Below are 14,888 nucleotides of genomic sequence, written 5' to 3'. Positions count from 1 at the left end.
GCCTCCATAAACATTATCCGGTTCATCCTCACAACCTTGCAAAAGAGAGGTGAGGAACTGAGAGAGAGGGCAAATCCTACCACCTAAGGCATCCTGAATCACTAGAGAGAGAACCATCAGCAATTTCATAAAAATTCCCAGGTTCTTTCAGGAAAGCCATAACAGAGAGAAGTGGCATGAATAGAGGCGGGTTCACAGTACAGAAGACGGGAGAGTAAGTGTCTCACAATCATACTCTAAATCAAAGGGCAGTTAGGATTTCTTCCTCACCATCTTCACCAGGATTTGAGCCTTCTTCTTCCTCATCACTACCACCAGTAACTTATGCGGGTGACTTGCTAAAACCTACTCAGGTAACAGGAATAATTGATCCCAAAAGAACACACCATGTCTTTCTACATTTGTTGGAGCTTTTCCAGACAGAAGGCTTTCCCAGACAGCAGGGTTTTACTGCTGTGAGGCTTTACTGCTAGTTTGAAATTGCCCCAAGAAACCAATGCAAAAAGTGTTTTTTTTTTTTAAACCCAGGATATAAAGCGGGCTACAATGCATGATGAAAAACTCAAATTTTGGGTGAATTGCTTCGTGATAGCTCACAGGGACCTTGGGGCAAATTTGGACGATATGTGAACGCACACCCTCCATTCTGGAGGAGCTTTGAACTAAAAGCCGGGTGTGAAAAACTTCCTGGTGGTGTTGCTGAAGCTTACCTTCTCTCTTCTTCCAGCTGGTTAAGCAGTTCTACTTTCTCTCTATCAGCAGCTTCAACCAAGGCCCGCAACTGGTCCATCTTGGCTTCCATTTCCAGGATACGCTGATGGAAAAAGATGTGTAATAAAATGAGTGGCACGTTGATTGAAATCAAGCTATATTAGACTCTAACTCAGGGCTGAACAACTTCCGCCCTCCTGCAGATGCTGAATTACAATTCTCATAACCCCTAGCTATTTGCCACTGTAGCGGGGGATGATGGGAATTGTAGTCCAAAAACAGCTGGAGGGCCAAACATGTGAAGCCCTGCATTAAATAAAAGCTACTGTTTCAAAAAGGGTAACCAAAGTTTACCCTTTCCCCAAAAAGGTTAACTCCTTTTCCCCAAAAGTAACCATAATCGCAATCATGTCAGGCTGGACGTGGTCTGCAACTGTGATATAATTTCATGTTTCAACAAACTGCACTGATGCAGAGCTAATATGTTTTGTCCAAAGAACTTATTTGGCCCAATGTAGAAAGTGCTATGGAAGGGGTAGCAAGGATTACAAAACTATTTAGAAAAGGGGTTCTCAAACTTTGGTCCCCAGATGTTGTTAGTACAGCTCCCATTATGGCTGGGGAAGATGGCAGTTGTACTTCCAGAACAAAGGAGCAAAAGAAACTGCCATGTACCGAGTGAAATCATTGGCCCATTGGCTCGGAACGGTCTACACTGACTGGCAGCAGCTCTCCAAGGTTTCAGGCAGGAGTCTTTCCTGGCCCTACTTGGAGATGCTGCCAGGGAGTGAACTTGGGACATTCTGCATGCAAAGCAGATGTTCTACCACTGAGCTACATTCCTATCCCCAATATCTGAGGACCCAAGTTTGAGAACCCCTGACATCTATTTTTTTTTAAAGAGAATCCAACCATGGGGCCTCCTTGGGGAACCCTCCCTCCTTTCTTTCTACTTATCCCTCCCCTCTCCTTTTTCTGCGACCACCACTTGTGCAGGCAAATCCTCCTGGCCAACCTGATCGTGCCCATCTTGGGCCAAGGCTAGCTGCTGCTCTACTTCTCCAACGTGGCTGGTGGCCTTGGCGACCTCAGCTCTTTCCAGGTCCCTCTCGGCCAGGAGCTGCTCGATGTGCTGCTGTTTCTCTTTCAGCGCCTCCTGCAGCGCGGTGGTGCCCGAAATCTTCCTTGCGTAGCGTGAAGACGTTTCTGTCAACTTCAAAAAGGTGAGAGGGGCATTTTAAGAACCTAGCTGCTGAGTTTAAAAAGCGTAAAGTAGGCTTGAACTGCCACTGAAATACGATGTTGGAACCAGTGTGATTCTGCATCTATTTCATGTCCAGTTGTCCAAGATGGGGCATTGCAGGACAGAGCACTACGCTTCCATCATAACAGTCAGAGAAGGTTATGATGCTACCATTTGCGTGTGAGCGGCACCATTCTGCAAATGGACCAGTTCTGCCTCTGACACCAGGGCTAAAACTATGCATCCCACTCCGGGCACTGCTGTTGCCTACTGAAAGAGGCGGATAGCTAAAGCAACAAACCGCACATGCTTCTATAGGATTTGCTCTTGCGTTTAGAAGCAGAACTACTAGGAAAAGATGCCCACAGTAGTATGAGGATTTTTGAACAGACGTTGCTGCCTCCTTTGTCCCAACTGCATACTCCATACCGAGGGTGTGATTCTCAGTTGTTGTGTGGACAGAGTGAAGGGGAGGGAAAGGGGGCAAAGAATCAGGCTAGGTTTTATACGGACATCTTCTGACGGGTCTGGGATGCATTGAATAAGTGTATCCAAAACATGAGGGGAAATTCAGCGTGGAAGCAACCTTATAGTCACTTTAAAAAAAAAAGTGTGCAGCTAAGATGTTGTCAGTGAACACCTACAAATGAAATGCGTGAAAGCAATAAATGTATTTCTAGTCTCACACATTACACTCTTTCTGTGCATGTAATATGAGAGATGTCCTTCAGTTTTTGCCCTCCAATGCAAATCATAATCGGCTTCTGTTCCAAGAAAGCATAACAAGACTGTACAAAATGAGCGTGTTAGGTTTCCATCAGAGTGGCAGTTGAAGCCCCTCAGGAGAAGGAGAGGCCACCTTGGCACCAGGTCTTCTGTTGTGATGTCCTCACAGCCACACCAGAGGTGGAAGGGAGGAACGGCACAGAGTCAGCACTGAAGGTCACGGATTTGCAAAGGGACAGGAGTCTGGCCTCCTGTTTGGAGGTTGGAAAGCTTAGTAAAGATTTATCCCCAGCAAAATATCTTTACAATCTTGTAACATCGAAGTACTGAGGAGCCTTCACCTTAGCCCAGCTTAATGTGCTGCCATCAGCTGTACTGGAGGGGAAATACCTCCGAATCCCTTATGCAGGTCAGATTTGTCTCTGCCAGATGGGAGAGGCTGAAACTGTGGACCATATTATATTGCCTGTTTTATAGCGACATTCATTTTCTTTTTATAATCTCAACTGTAAAGAAATTTCCAGGCAGGTCAGATAAACTGTATACCCCTCTTCTTTCAGACTCCAACATGGACATTACTCTTAATGTTGCAGAATTTTGCTCCAGGGTCTGCTCCATTAGAAGTCAGATAGTTAAATCTGTAATTTTATTCCCTAGGGAAGTGTTGGTCTCTGATTTAGTGTATCCGTAATATGTAAATAGATATGATGTAAGATATAAGCTGTACTGGTCTTTCTGTAACTTTGCATTTCCCCCCTTGTTTCCGTTTGTTTTCTGGTCTCGAACCATAATACACGTAATATCTGAATCTATACTGCAAGAGATAATGTGCAATTGCTATCACTTCATGCCAGCTCTTCTTTGGGATGGGAGGTGGTAATCACAGCAGGAGCAGATCTGGGGCAGGGTGTGCCTGCTCCATGTAACAGAGGCAATGGGTGGAGGAGGTTGCCTGACAGCTTTTGGGAGGTGCATCTTCTTGAAGAAAGGTCGAAAAAAAGCTGGTATTTGCTTTCCCATTAGAAATGAAAGAAAGGAAGCGAACATACCTGTGTGGCAAAATTCTTAATGCAGCAATCAGAAGGTAGGAAACTGAAGGGTTCAAAAGGAAGCAAAGGGCTGGCCTCAACCTAAGGTGGGAGCCTCAACCGCAGATTAGCTTGTTAAGCTGCTAAGCATTCTCTGACATGAGCGCAGGCTAAATATAAAAAATGTCCTCCTGTTAAGCCAAAGAATTTGCTCACCTACCAAGTCAACCTGGGGTCACATGCAGCAAAATGTGGGTTGCCAATACTTTGCAAAGAAGCTACTCCTAGGATGCCACTGCTAGAGGTTGGGACTGCCAGAGCATTCAAAATGAACTATGGGCGAAATGGACCTGCTCAAAGGGATTCTGCAGGCAAAGTGTGCTGATTAAGGGTTGCCTCTGTTCAGAGGATGCTGGGGGGATCCAGGTGATCGACTGGGACCACCTCAAGTCCCAGTCGATAGAGAGGCCTTCTCCTTGGCAGAGGAAGGCAAGCTAGAGAAGCAGAGAATTGCTTATGAATCGACAGAGCCTCTCTTTTTATTCCAGAAAACTCACTTTTGTTTGCCACATTCACTTTGCTGTGTGCCCAAGTGAGATTTAGCAGTGATTTCTATGTTTCCTATTACTCTATCAACATTCCAGACTTACTTTTGGGGGGGCGTATTTTGTCAATGTAACAATGTCGGCTCTGGGGGTATTAGTAGCCAATGCAGTGTGGTGCAGAGCACCACACCGGGACCCTTTCGCTCCAATATCTGCTCAGCCCTAAAGCTCACTTGGGCAAGTCCTAACCTAATCACTAACATGAGAACACCATCCGTGACACATTATCTGTGATAGATTCTTGTTGCCAAGCTACCACTGGTTAAAAATGGTCATGTGAACTGATACAAAGACTGGCAGATAAACAAGTTTAGAAGTCTTCTGTGATGTCTGGTCAAATCTCAGTCTATCCATTTAGCGATAACTGCAGGTTTCCATTTGCTGCATGTGACCCAAGACTGGGTATTTAACATTAACGTTCATTTAAAGTTTAAGCATTTGATGCACAGTTAGTAGGATGTTAAAATAATCTCAGCTATTTTACAGTAAATAGATAGTGTACGATTATATTGTTACGGTTAACTTAAATCAAAGAAAGAGGCCTTATCACCAAAAATATGCTTTACAATTTGGCAATACATTCAATTTATTGGCCAATTACATCCAATTTTGATTGCTGGGGCAAAGATGGGGACATAACCTACTTTCAACATAGGCAATGCTCAAAAAACTGAGTGTGAATTTCTCTTTGTAATTACATCACAATTAGCATTGTACATTACTTGGAAGTAGGTTCCACTGACATCAATGGAACCTGCTTCTGATTAAGTTCACTGAGGCCCAGTTTTAATACAAAATGCAATCTGGGGGAAATGAAGGTGTAGAGCCCAGGCAGCAGGAAAGCCAGAACCCCTTGGCTTGATTGTTGCTGGAAACACCCCTTTCTTATTCAAGCAGCAATTGTTAGTTTGAGTTAAATGTCAAGTATGCAAAGCTTAAAAATAAACTAACTCTTCTATTCTCCAGGGCTAGCTAAGGTTTTTTTCATGCATGCTTTGAGCGAACAAGGAAGTGGGCAATGGAAAAGGGTCTTTGCTCTTCCCAAGACCTGCACTAGCCTCCATTTTACAAAAGCCCACCCCAGGCCATGTGCCGTGCCAATTTCTGCTCGGGGGGTGGGGGGTGGGGGCATAAAGCATGCAGTTAGAAAAGAAGCTTACTAGTCCTGTACGGCTTGGCTTGCTGCTTACTGATGATGCCACAGAGCTCAGGGAGCTGAGAGAAGAGGCACTTGGGCTGCGTTTCAAGCTGGAGGGAGTCGGGATGACTTTCCTGACCGCCGTCTTGGCTTTTGCTGGCGTCGTCGATGGGAAGCCAATCTTGGTGACTTTGTGGACAGGGGCAAACAGGCCATATTTCGGCTGGCACTGGAAGTACCTTGGGGGAGGGGGGGGAAGAACACCCAAAAATGAACACAGGCTCCCCAGAGAAGTGTACTTGTTTATACACAATTCTAATTAGGAGAGGAGAGCTGGCCTTGTGGTAGCAAGCATGACTTGTTCTAGTTAATCAGGGTCCGCCCTGGTTGCATATGGATGGGAGACTAGAAGTGTGAGCACTGTCAGAGATTCCCCTCAGGGGGTGGGGCCACTCTGGGAAGGGCATCTAGCTTCCAAGTTCCCTCCCTGGCATCTCCAAGATAGGGCTGAGAGAGATTCCTGCCTGAAACCTTGCAGAAGCTGCTGCCAGTTTGTGAAGACAATACTGAGCTAGACAGAACAATGGTCTGACTCAGTATATGCAGATTTATTTATTTAATAATAATAATTAATAATAATAATAATAATAATAATTATTATTATTATTATTATTATTATTAACAGCAACTACATTTTTACACCACCTTTCTGCCTTGACAAAGGCACCCAAAGCAGTTTACAATATTAAAAGAAGCAAATAACAGATTAATAAAACGTTATCTCAGGTTGTTGATCTTTTCAGGAGCTGAGGACAAGAGCTCCCTGGCCTGGGTGCCTCCTTTCTTGCCTTCCTCTCAGGGCACACTGGTCTTTCCATACTCCTGGGAAGTGGGGGGGGGCCTGCCCTTAGCTTCCTATGTTCCTAACCAAATAGGTTAAACAAGGGGTGTGTTTGTGTGTACAGATGCACATACTTCAAACACATGTCATTAATACTTTGTGACAGGACCTCTTGTACAAGGGAAACCGTGTGAAGTCAATAGGGCCATGCCAGCATATAAAGAAATGAAATTGCTCTCTTACGACTTGTACAGATTAATTTTTTATTCAACTGATAATCTCCCTCCCTATGCATATTACTGGCATGTTGCACTTCTTAGCAAGGAGAACACGCAAATGAATGTTACTGATGTTCACTACTCAGCACTTCCCAAGACATTCAGGAACGGGTTTGTTCTGCTCCTTCATTCACCGCCCCTACCCCAAGACTTCCATTTCTCCAAGTTTCTTGGAGACACTCGAGTGGGTCTTCTGAGCAGCGTGTGTTTTGGGAACCATACAATTCTAAGAGCAACATTTTTAAGAGAGGAAGAAAGGTCTGTGCTGCTCCGTGACTTCAGCTCACAATGTGGTTCAGAGTACCAGTTCTAGATCATTCTCGAAGCTGGCTCAGTGCCCATATACAAGGACACAAAGAAACCATGAAGAACAGCAGCTCTTGAACTCATGAAACCATCATAGGGACACAGGAAGCTGAGTCAGGCCCTTGGTCCACCTAGCTCAGGATTATACTGAGTCAGACCCTGTAGCTCAGGACTATCTACACTGACTGGCAGTGGCTCTCCAAGGCTACAGGCAGAAGTCTCTCCAAGCCCAATCTCGGAGATGCTGCCAGGGAGGGAACGCTGAACCCTCTTCATACAAGGACACAGGTGCTCTTCCCAGAGTGGCCCCAACCCCTAAGAGGAATCTCTTACTGCACTCACATGTGGTCTCCCATCCAAATGCAAACCACAGCCGAATGAGATTCACACTCACTAGTGACTAGTAGTCCCAGGTGCTAAGCTGGTTTCCTGGATTTCACCCTCACCTTGTTCCAGCCACGGCTCCATCATTCTTCCCCAGCGGTTCGTCCAATTCAACACCGCACCATTCTCCCTTCGCAAAGTCAGTCTCCCCAAGAAAGCGGACGACACCAGCTTTAGTACCACCAACCTGATTAGGGAGAGAAGGAGAGAATGGAGGAGGAAGGCTATATATATATATTATTGCCTTAAAACAAACGAACACACACACACACACACACACACACACACACCCATGTTAAATTAGAAACAAAACAATTCTGCATATTCAGAGAGCATATTGCTTGTCTTTTCAGATACCTAATACAGAATTTAGCCACTTTCTTCCTGCCATCAAGAAAACGGGGTTTTAAACACGGGCTTTGCAAAGCAGAGTTGGTGCTAACTATGGCTGGGCATGGTGTCTGAATTGACAGGCCACAGTTATAGCTGTTGCTTCATCTGAAGAGGCCGCTGCACCCTATTAAGGCCAGCGGCAGCCTCCATCAACACAAAATGCAGTTCCCTGACTCGTTCTTTATTGGACCTGTGTGAAGCTTCTGACAAAGCTGAATACTCTGCACGAAGCCCCCTGGCACCATGCGGAGGCGACCATTCTCACTGTGCAGCGCCAGGGAGAGGGGCTCCTTTAAGGGAAACGGAGCCATCCTGGGCCCTTGCACCATCTTGGACGGTGTGTACAGAGTGCTGGGAGGGCAGCCCTTCCTAGAGCATTCCTCCTGGAGCTCTTAAGAAAGGGCTCTCTCTGTCTCTCTCCTAAAAGGCCTTCCCAGGACTGAGAAAATGACCATGCGGAGGTGAAGATCACCAATAAACAGATCTGCTAAGCAGATAGAAAAGAAAATAAGGGGAGCTGCCCTCAACCATGGCTTGTTGGTATGCGTGGAAGCTCAATAATGGCTTGGGTTCTCAACAATGGCTAGTAAAAGTCAGGTTTTGACACAGTGCCTGAATCGAGCCACCGTGGATGCATCCGCAAGCCAGCAAGAACTGCACCGATGTCAAATTCAGAATAGTAACTAGTTCCTCAGGAAGCCTCCCACAAGCAGAATTGAGTTATTTTGGGCAATTTATTTTTTGACAGAGGAAGCTACCTGCTGCAGCCGCCAACAAGCACACTCGATAGGAAATGTACCCTTTAACCTCAACAGGAAGGTTGAGGAGTGAACCAGCAATGCCAAAGCATTCAGAGCCGGCCTAGTTATAATACAAATTGCCCCAAAGAGAGCTACGCAAGAATAAAAATGAAATCTTCTTTTAAACATGTGGATATTCAGTTTTAACTGCAGCTTTCCAAAATTTTACATTGCAACTGCAGAACTTAAAACCGAGGATTTAAAAGAGGAACTATTCTCTAGGAACTATGTATATGGGGCTTGCATTTTCTGAACAGCATAACACAATCATGACTTTTCCTGGAATAAAAACAAATACCTTGAGCTTTCCCAGTCAGCAGGCTTTACCACGGGGTTTCTGTGAGGCTCTACTGCAAGTTCGAAGTTGCCCAAAAAACCCAACGCAAAAAGTGGAATTTTTTTTTACCCCGGATATAAATTGGGCTACACCCTAATGCTCAGTGAAAAACCTGAATTGTGTGTGAAGTGCTCCTGATAGCTCGCAGGGACTTTGGAGTAAATTTGGCTGAAATGTGAATGCACACCTCCATTCCGGAGGAGATCCGAATGAAAAGCCGGGCGTAAAAAACTTCCAGGAGAACAACTTCGGAAAAGTACAGGCTGGACTTAACAAGCGAACAATTCATGCTTCTTCCCATCATGCAACTTGCAAATTAAGCATACTTTTATAAGGCTATATAATTTACCCTGAAACAAAATGCAAATCAAGGCTTATAAAGTGATTTTTTTTAAATGGAGTTAATTCACTAGTTGAACGTCACTAGCTTCTGAGCAGCAAAAATTAACTTGGTTAACTTGTAAATCAAGTCTGATTTAACCAACCTTCATTCAAGTTTTGATTTTAATCTTTTGCCTGAAGAAAAGCTACAAGGGGTATAACCGTTCACAAAAAGAATTTGGCCCAATGGCATCTCCTTGCCTTATCTCTTCTTACAGTGCACATACACACATCTAGTCTCCCATACAAATGTAAACCAGGGTGGACCCTGCTTAGCAAAGGAGACAATTCATGCTTGCTGCCACAAGACCAGTTCTCCTCCCTAAGCAGGCCTCCCTTAGGTCTCTCTCACAGAAGACAATGTTGTTGCTTCTTTTCCCACTTTCTAAAAGCCAACTTAAGACAAGTTTACCGAAAATAAGGGCAACATTACAATGTGATTAAAACAGCTGCACTAGTGACCTTCACTCATACTGAGGCAGAGTGTTAAAAAATTGAAGAGCAAAGAGAAGATCTGCCAAATCTTTTTTTAGCAGATCACAACAACTCCATATAATTCAGGAGGGATGATATAAAATAGTAATGAGCCAGAGCAGCTGAGCTGGGGATCACTAGGACTTCTGCAGGCTTTGGTGTGGAGGGGCGGGTGGGGGGAGAATTTGGTTTGGTACCCAGTTGGGTTTTTAATCACAGGCATGGATAAGGCGGTGATTAAATGCTGTTTGTCAAATTCGAAGGCTGCCTGCATTTCCCACAATTTGGAGTTGAGGGGGATGTTTAGCTCTCTCTTTTTACAAGCAAGCACATAAAAAGCTTCCTGATGAGAGCAGATGGCGTGAACAAGCCCCACCATGTAAACAGACGTCTTTAAAATTCTGCTTTTGCTGAACACAAGACTGAAGGTGCGGGATGTATCATCAGCTTCCTTCCCCAGGGGGAAAGGGACAGTGGCCTAAATCATCTGCATTCTGTATACACACAAGCGGGCCAGCAGATTTTTAAACAAGTTGTTCTAGTAAGAACTAATCAGCCTACTTTCCTTTCACTGTCTACAACTGGATTAAATTTGGTTCAGATCAAGGTCCACAAGTTAGATCTCTTGCACCTCAAATGTTCATGTGTCCGCCATCTTGGATCGGGGTGGACGACATCATTACAAACCACATCATTGAGGTATCCCTGTGTGCCACTCACTACAACTGTACCGAATTTGGTTCAGATCGAGCAGACAGTCCTCAAGTTAGTGTATTTGTGCCTCAAAAGTTCACACGCCCACCATCTTTGATCAGAGTGGATGATATCACCACAAACTACACCATTGGGGCATCCCTATGTGTCCATACAGCTGTAGCAAATTTGGTTCAAATTCATTAAGTGGTTTACAGGTAAGTCCACTTGCACCTCAAAGGTTCATGTGTCCGCCATCTTGAATTGGGGTAGATGACACCATCACAAACTATGCTGTTGAGGTGTCCTTGTGTGTCACTCACTGCAACTGTACCCAATTTGGTTCAAATGGGTTAGGCAGTCCATAAATTAACCCGCTTGCGCCTCAGATGTTCCTATGGCCACCATTTTGAATTGGAGTGGATGACATCATCACACATCACACCATTGGGGCATCCCTATGTGTTCCTACAGCTGTAGCAAATTTGGTCCAAATTGGTTAAGCAGTTCACAAGTTAACCCACTTGCACCTCAAAAGTTTATGTGGCTGCAAACTTGGATCGGGGTGGATGACACCATCACAAACTATGTCGTTGAGGTGTCCCTAAAATGTACATAATTTGGTTCACATTGGTCCAGACGTTGCAAAGTTGGTGGGGTGGGGTGGGGCACACAAACACGGACGGATACACACACACACACACACACACACACACACACACACACACACACACACACAATCAATCAATGCCGGGTGATCTCATAAGCCTCCAGGAAAGTAGGCTAAAAATGGTTACACACTGAACTGAGCCTGTAATTCCTTTTATCCAGCCCTGCACAACATAAGGCCTGGGGGCCAGATCCAGCCCACAGGGACATTTTTGATGACCCAGGTAGCGACCAACAGCAGGAGCCCCCAAATTTGGCATTTATGTGGGGCTGGAACAGTCAGGTGCCCACTGACTGAGCAAGGACAGGGCTTATTTTTGGGCCATTATCTTTGGTTAAAATAGTGGGCCCCTGCGGGGAGGGAAGGACCCACAACTAACTAGTAATTGCTTTAATATTTATCTTTATAATTTTACTACAGTAATTAATGCCCTGGTGATTGACTCCCCACCCCCCACCTCCAATACACCATCATGGTTGTTTCTGGCCCACTGGACATTTGAGTTGTGCACCCCTGCTTTTATCCATCCATCCCTAGACCTCTCAACACTGCAAAGAGACAATGTGGTGTAGCAGAAAGAATTCTGGGCTTGGACCAGAGGGACTTGGGTTCAAATCCACATGCAGTGGTCTTCTACTAGTCACCACTGCTGAACCTAATCTACTCTACAAGACTGTTGCAAGGATTACACGGGTTAGCCTCTGTGTATGTTATCCTCGGCATTTTGGAGGATGGCAAAACATTATGCCAGGGGTTCCCAACCCGTGGTACTCCAGATGTTGCTGAACTACACAATTTATTGTGGCTGGGGATGATGAGCGTTGCAGTTCAGCAACATCAGGGAGGAGAGCTGGTCTTGTCTTAGCAAGCATAAATTGCCCCCTTTGTTGAACAGGGTCCACCCTGGTTTGCATATGAATGGGAGACTATATGTGTGAGCACAGTAAAATATTCCCCTCAGCGGATGGGGCCGCTCTGGGAAGAGCACCTGCCTGCTTGAGTGCAGAAAGTTCCAGGTTCCCTCCCTGGCAGCATCTCCAAGGTAGGGCTGAGAGAGACTCCTGCTTGCCACCTTGGAGAAGCCGCTGCCAGTCTGTGAAGACAATCCTGAGCTAGATGGACCAAGGGTCTGACTCGATGGACAGCAGATTCCTGGGTTCCTAACATCTGAAGTATCACAGATTGGGAACCCCTGCAGGATGCAATAATTTTTTTAAAGTTCTTCGTGGCCCTGAATTCTGCCACTTCGTTCTTAACTCAAGAAGCCCACATCAACTACCAAGGACCCTTGCGATAAGAATAAACATTGACTTCACAGAGGGCCTTGCTACTTTTCACGTACAGTCACAGAAAAATTATATGTATCCCCATTATATGTATATTATATGGGAATACATGTACACACAAGGCTGGGGCCACAAATGATACTGAGAGAAAGATGGCATTCGTTGATCCTAAGGACTTACACAAGGCTTCATCCACATTATTCCCATGTCGGATAATTTTTAATTCTGTTCTACTGACCTACCAGTGTGTGTGTGTGTGAGACTTATAATGACACAACAGTACAATTATCACATGTACTTAGTTACTATTGTCAGACTTGTCTAGGGACAGCTATATTTAAACAGATACTCCAATGCTTTTTTGGCTGTGAAGCTTTAAGGTTTTATGTGGATTTTGCCTTATCTATAATCAGAAGATGCCCGATCAAACAGAGATGAACCAGCACAAAGAAGTCCACAACACAGAGAGCTACCTCCCCCAAAGATGCACACTAGCCTGCAGATTGGTTTTGCAACATTTTGTGAACATCTGGCTGGGCACTAAAGTTACAGCTTTAGAACTCATATACTCATACACACACACACACACACACACACACACACGAGATTCAGTCAAGCTTTAAATTGCTGAAGCTGTATGAAAAACAGCCTTAAGCCCTACCAGGAGTAAGCTTCCCGAGGTTGCTTAGAAGGCACAGCATTTTATCCAGCCAGCCATAAACAGATTTGACTCTTCACTCAGGTGACCCCACCCCAAATGGGACCTGAGACAACATTTTCTGCAATGAGACTCTGAGGCAGGCAGGCATGATGGTCCAGAGCAGCTAGAAAGGACAACATCACGATTGCCCTTGATTCAGTCTTAGTAGAATCACTATGTATAAGCCTGATAAAGTTTTAATGGAAACTGAAGAGCAATTAAATGTGCTTCTTTAACTCCTTCTTCCCAGCTTTTAATGTGTGTGTCATCACATGTTAACTTATTCCTGCAGCCATGAGGGCTAGAAACTTAATTTTTTAAAAAATACTTGTATATACCACTTTTCCTCCAAAGAGCCCAGAGTGGTGTAGTTGGTTATGCTTATCCTCATAAGAACCCTGTGAGGTAGGCTAGGCTGAGAGATAAGTAATTGGCCCAGTGCCCAGTGACTGCCCAGTGAATTTCATGGCTGAACAGGGATGTGAACCTGGGTCTCCCCAATTCTAGTCCAACATTCTAACCACTATGCCACACTGGAGCACAGAGCACTCTTTCACTTGTGAATATCTGTACACTTAAATTATTTACTAACATATTTTTATTCCCTTGGCCTACCACTCTGACTCAAATATAAATTCCTGCTTTGGACAACTGTGCTCTTATCTCATCAGTACCACCCTCTGGGCCATGCTTTATCTCCTGGACTCTTACTTCTAACCCCCCCCCCCAAAAAAAACCCAACACAAATCAGTCCTTTACTCCCTAGGGACTACAAGAACTTCAAGTATATCCAATACTTGGAAACTCTGAAAAAGCATAACAGCAGGGATCTCCTTCCCTTCAAACTGGTGAGGTGCTTTGGATACCACTTCAGGGAAAGCAAGTTTTAGATTCCCCCCCGCCCCCAGTTGGAATTGCTTCTATCAAGTCCTAGAAGTCCACCCGCTTCTAACAAGGAGAGAAACTTCATCTGGCTGCCAGATGCAGCCGTATCCTTGGCTTTCCTGCACTCCTCCTCTTCCAGGAGAAAGCTGCTTGGCGGTAACTCCACGTGCCCTGAAGCTAGCATATACCGTCTCTTGCAGTATTTGTGGGACCTTTGTCATGCAGAGCCTTGAGGAACACAACCGTCTCTGCAGACATTAAAAAAACCTGACAAGCATGAAGTGGAGGTCCTTGGGCATCGGAGTCATTTAAGATCATTCCTATTATACGAATGTTCAGTGTGACCTTTGAAGGTAAGGCCTTCTTGGGTGAGCCAAGACGACAGCGAGGAGCACAGCATTTGCCCAATGGAGGCAGCTGCGTCCCTCTTCCTTTGACAAGCACCAACTCTGAAGGAGCGCCACAAATGCTTAGGCTCACTTCTGTCATCACTGTTCTCCCTAATGGAAAGTGAATCTGAAGAACATCGCTTAGGGCTCTTTTCTTGGTGTTTGATGCATCCAGAGACTGAAGTGGGCCGGAAAGACCTCTTAGGGACTATCTGCTTGTGATCAACAGAGCTGCGGGGTTGGAAGAAACCACAAAGGCTGCTGTGACCCATCATTAAAAACCGGATCTGAGCCATCCATTGAGAAACAGGGCTTTGACAGCTCTAACTGTGCCCTTCTAAGACCACAACTATACGTCTTCCGTGACCTGGGGATAGGATATGGGATGCTGCCTTTTACCAAGTCAGACCCTTGGTCCACCTAGCTCCGTATTGTCTACACTGACTGGCAGCAGCTCTCCAAGGTTTCAGGCAGTCTTTCCCAGGCCTACCTGGAGATGCTGCCAGGAAATAAACCTGGGACCTTCTGCATGCAAAGCAGATGTTCTACCAGTAAGCTACGGCCCCATCCCCAACGGCGTCATAATTCCCGACTCAAATTCTTTCCTGTCCCTATGATGT

The 14,888-nt window shown here is 45.2% G+C and overlaps 1 protein-coding gene across 25 annotated transcripts in view; it reads right to left on the bottom strand.

The window, feature by feature from the left end:
- CLIP1 (CAP-Gly domain containing linker protein 1) overlaps positions 1-14,888 on the bottom strand; it is a 97,349-nt gene that overhangs the window by 55,654 nt on the left and 26,807 nt on the right. For 24 of the 25 annotated variants that reach the window (XR_008312454.1, XR_008312455.1, XR_008312453.1 and 21 more), the window contains exons 4-7: positions 7,323-7,447; positions 5,474-5,690; positions 1,727-1,924; positions 711-814 (exon numbers count right to left, since the gene is read on the bottom strand). Coding sequence is in view for 22 of the 25 variants with exons in the window: in XM_053279403.1 (XP_053135378.1) it covers positions 711-814; positions 1,727-1,924; positions 5,474-5,690; positions 7,323-7,447 (644 nt within the window). In the remaining 3 variants the exon portion in view is untranslated. The remainder of the gene's footprint in view (positions 1-710; positions 815-1,726; positions 1,925-5,473; positions 5,691-7,322; positions 7,448-14,888) is intronic. The other variant, XM_053279407.1, reaches the window with a different exon arrangement.

Source organism: Hemicordylus capensis, chromosome 15 (genome assembly GCF_027244095.1).
Source record: "Hemicordylus capensis ecotype Gifberg chromosome 15, rHemCap1.1.pri, whole genome shotgun sequence".
In the NCBI taxonomy this organism is placed as follows: Eukaryota; Metazoa; Chordata; class Lepidosauria; order Squamata; family Cordylidae; genus Hemicordylus; species Hemicordylus capensis.
The sequence above is the reverse complement of the archived record's forward strand: the minus strand, read 5'-3'. Positions and strand labels throughout refer to the sequence as shown.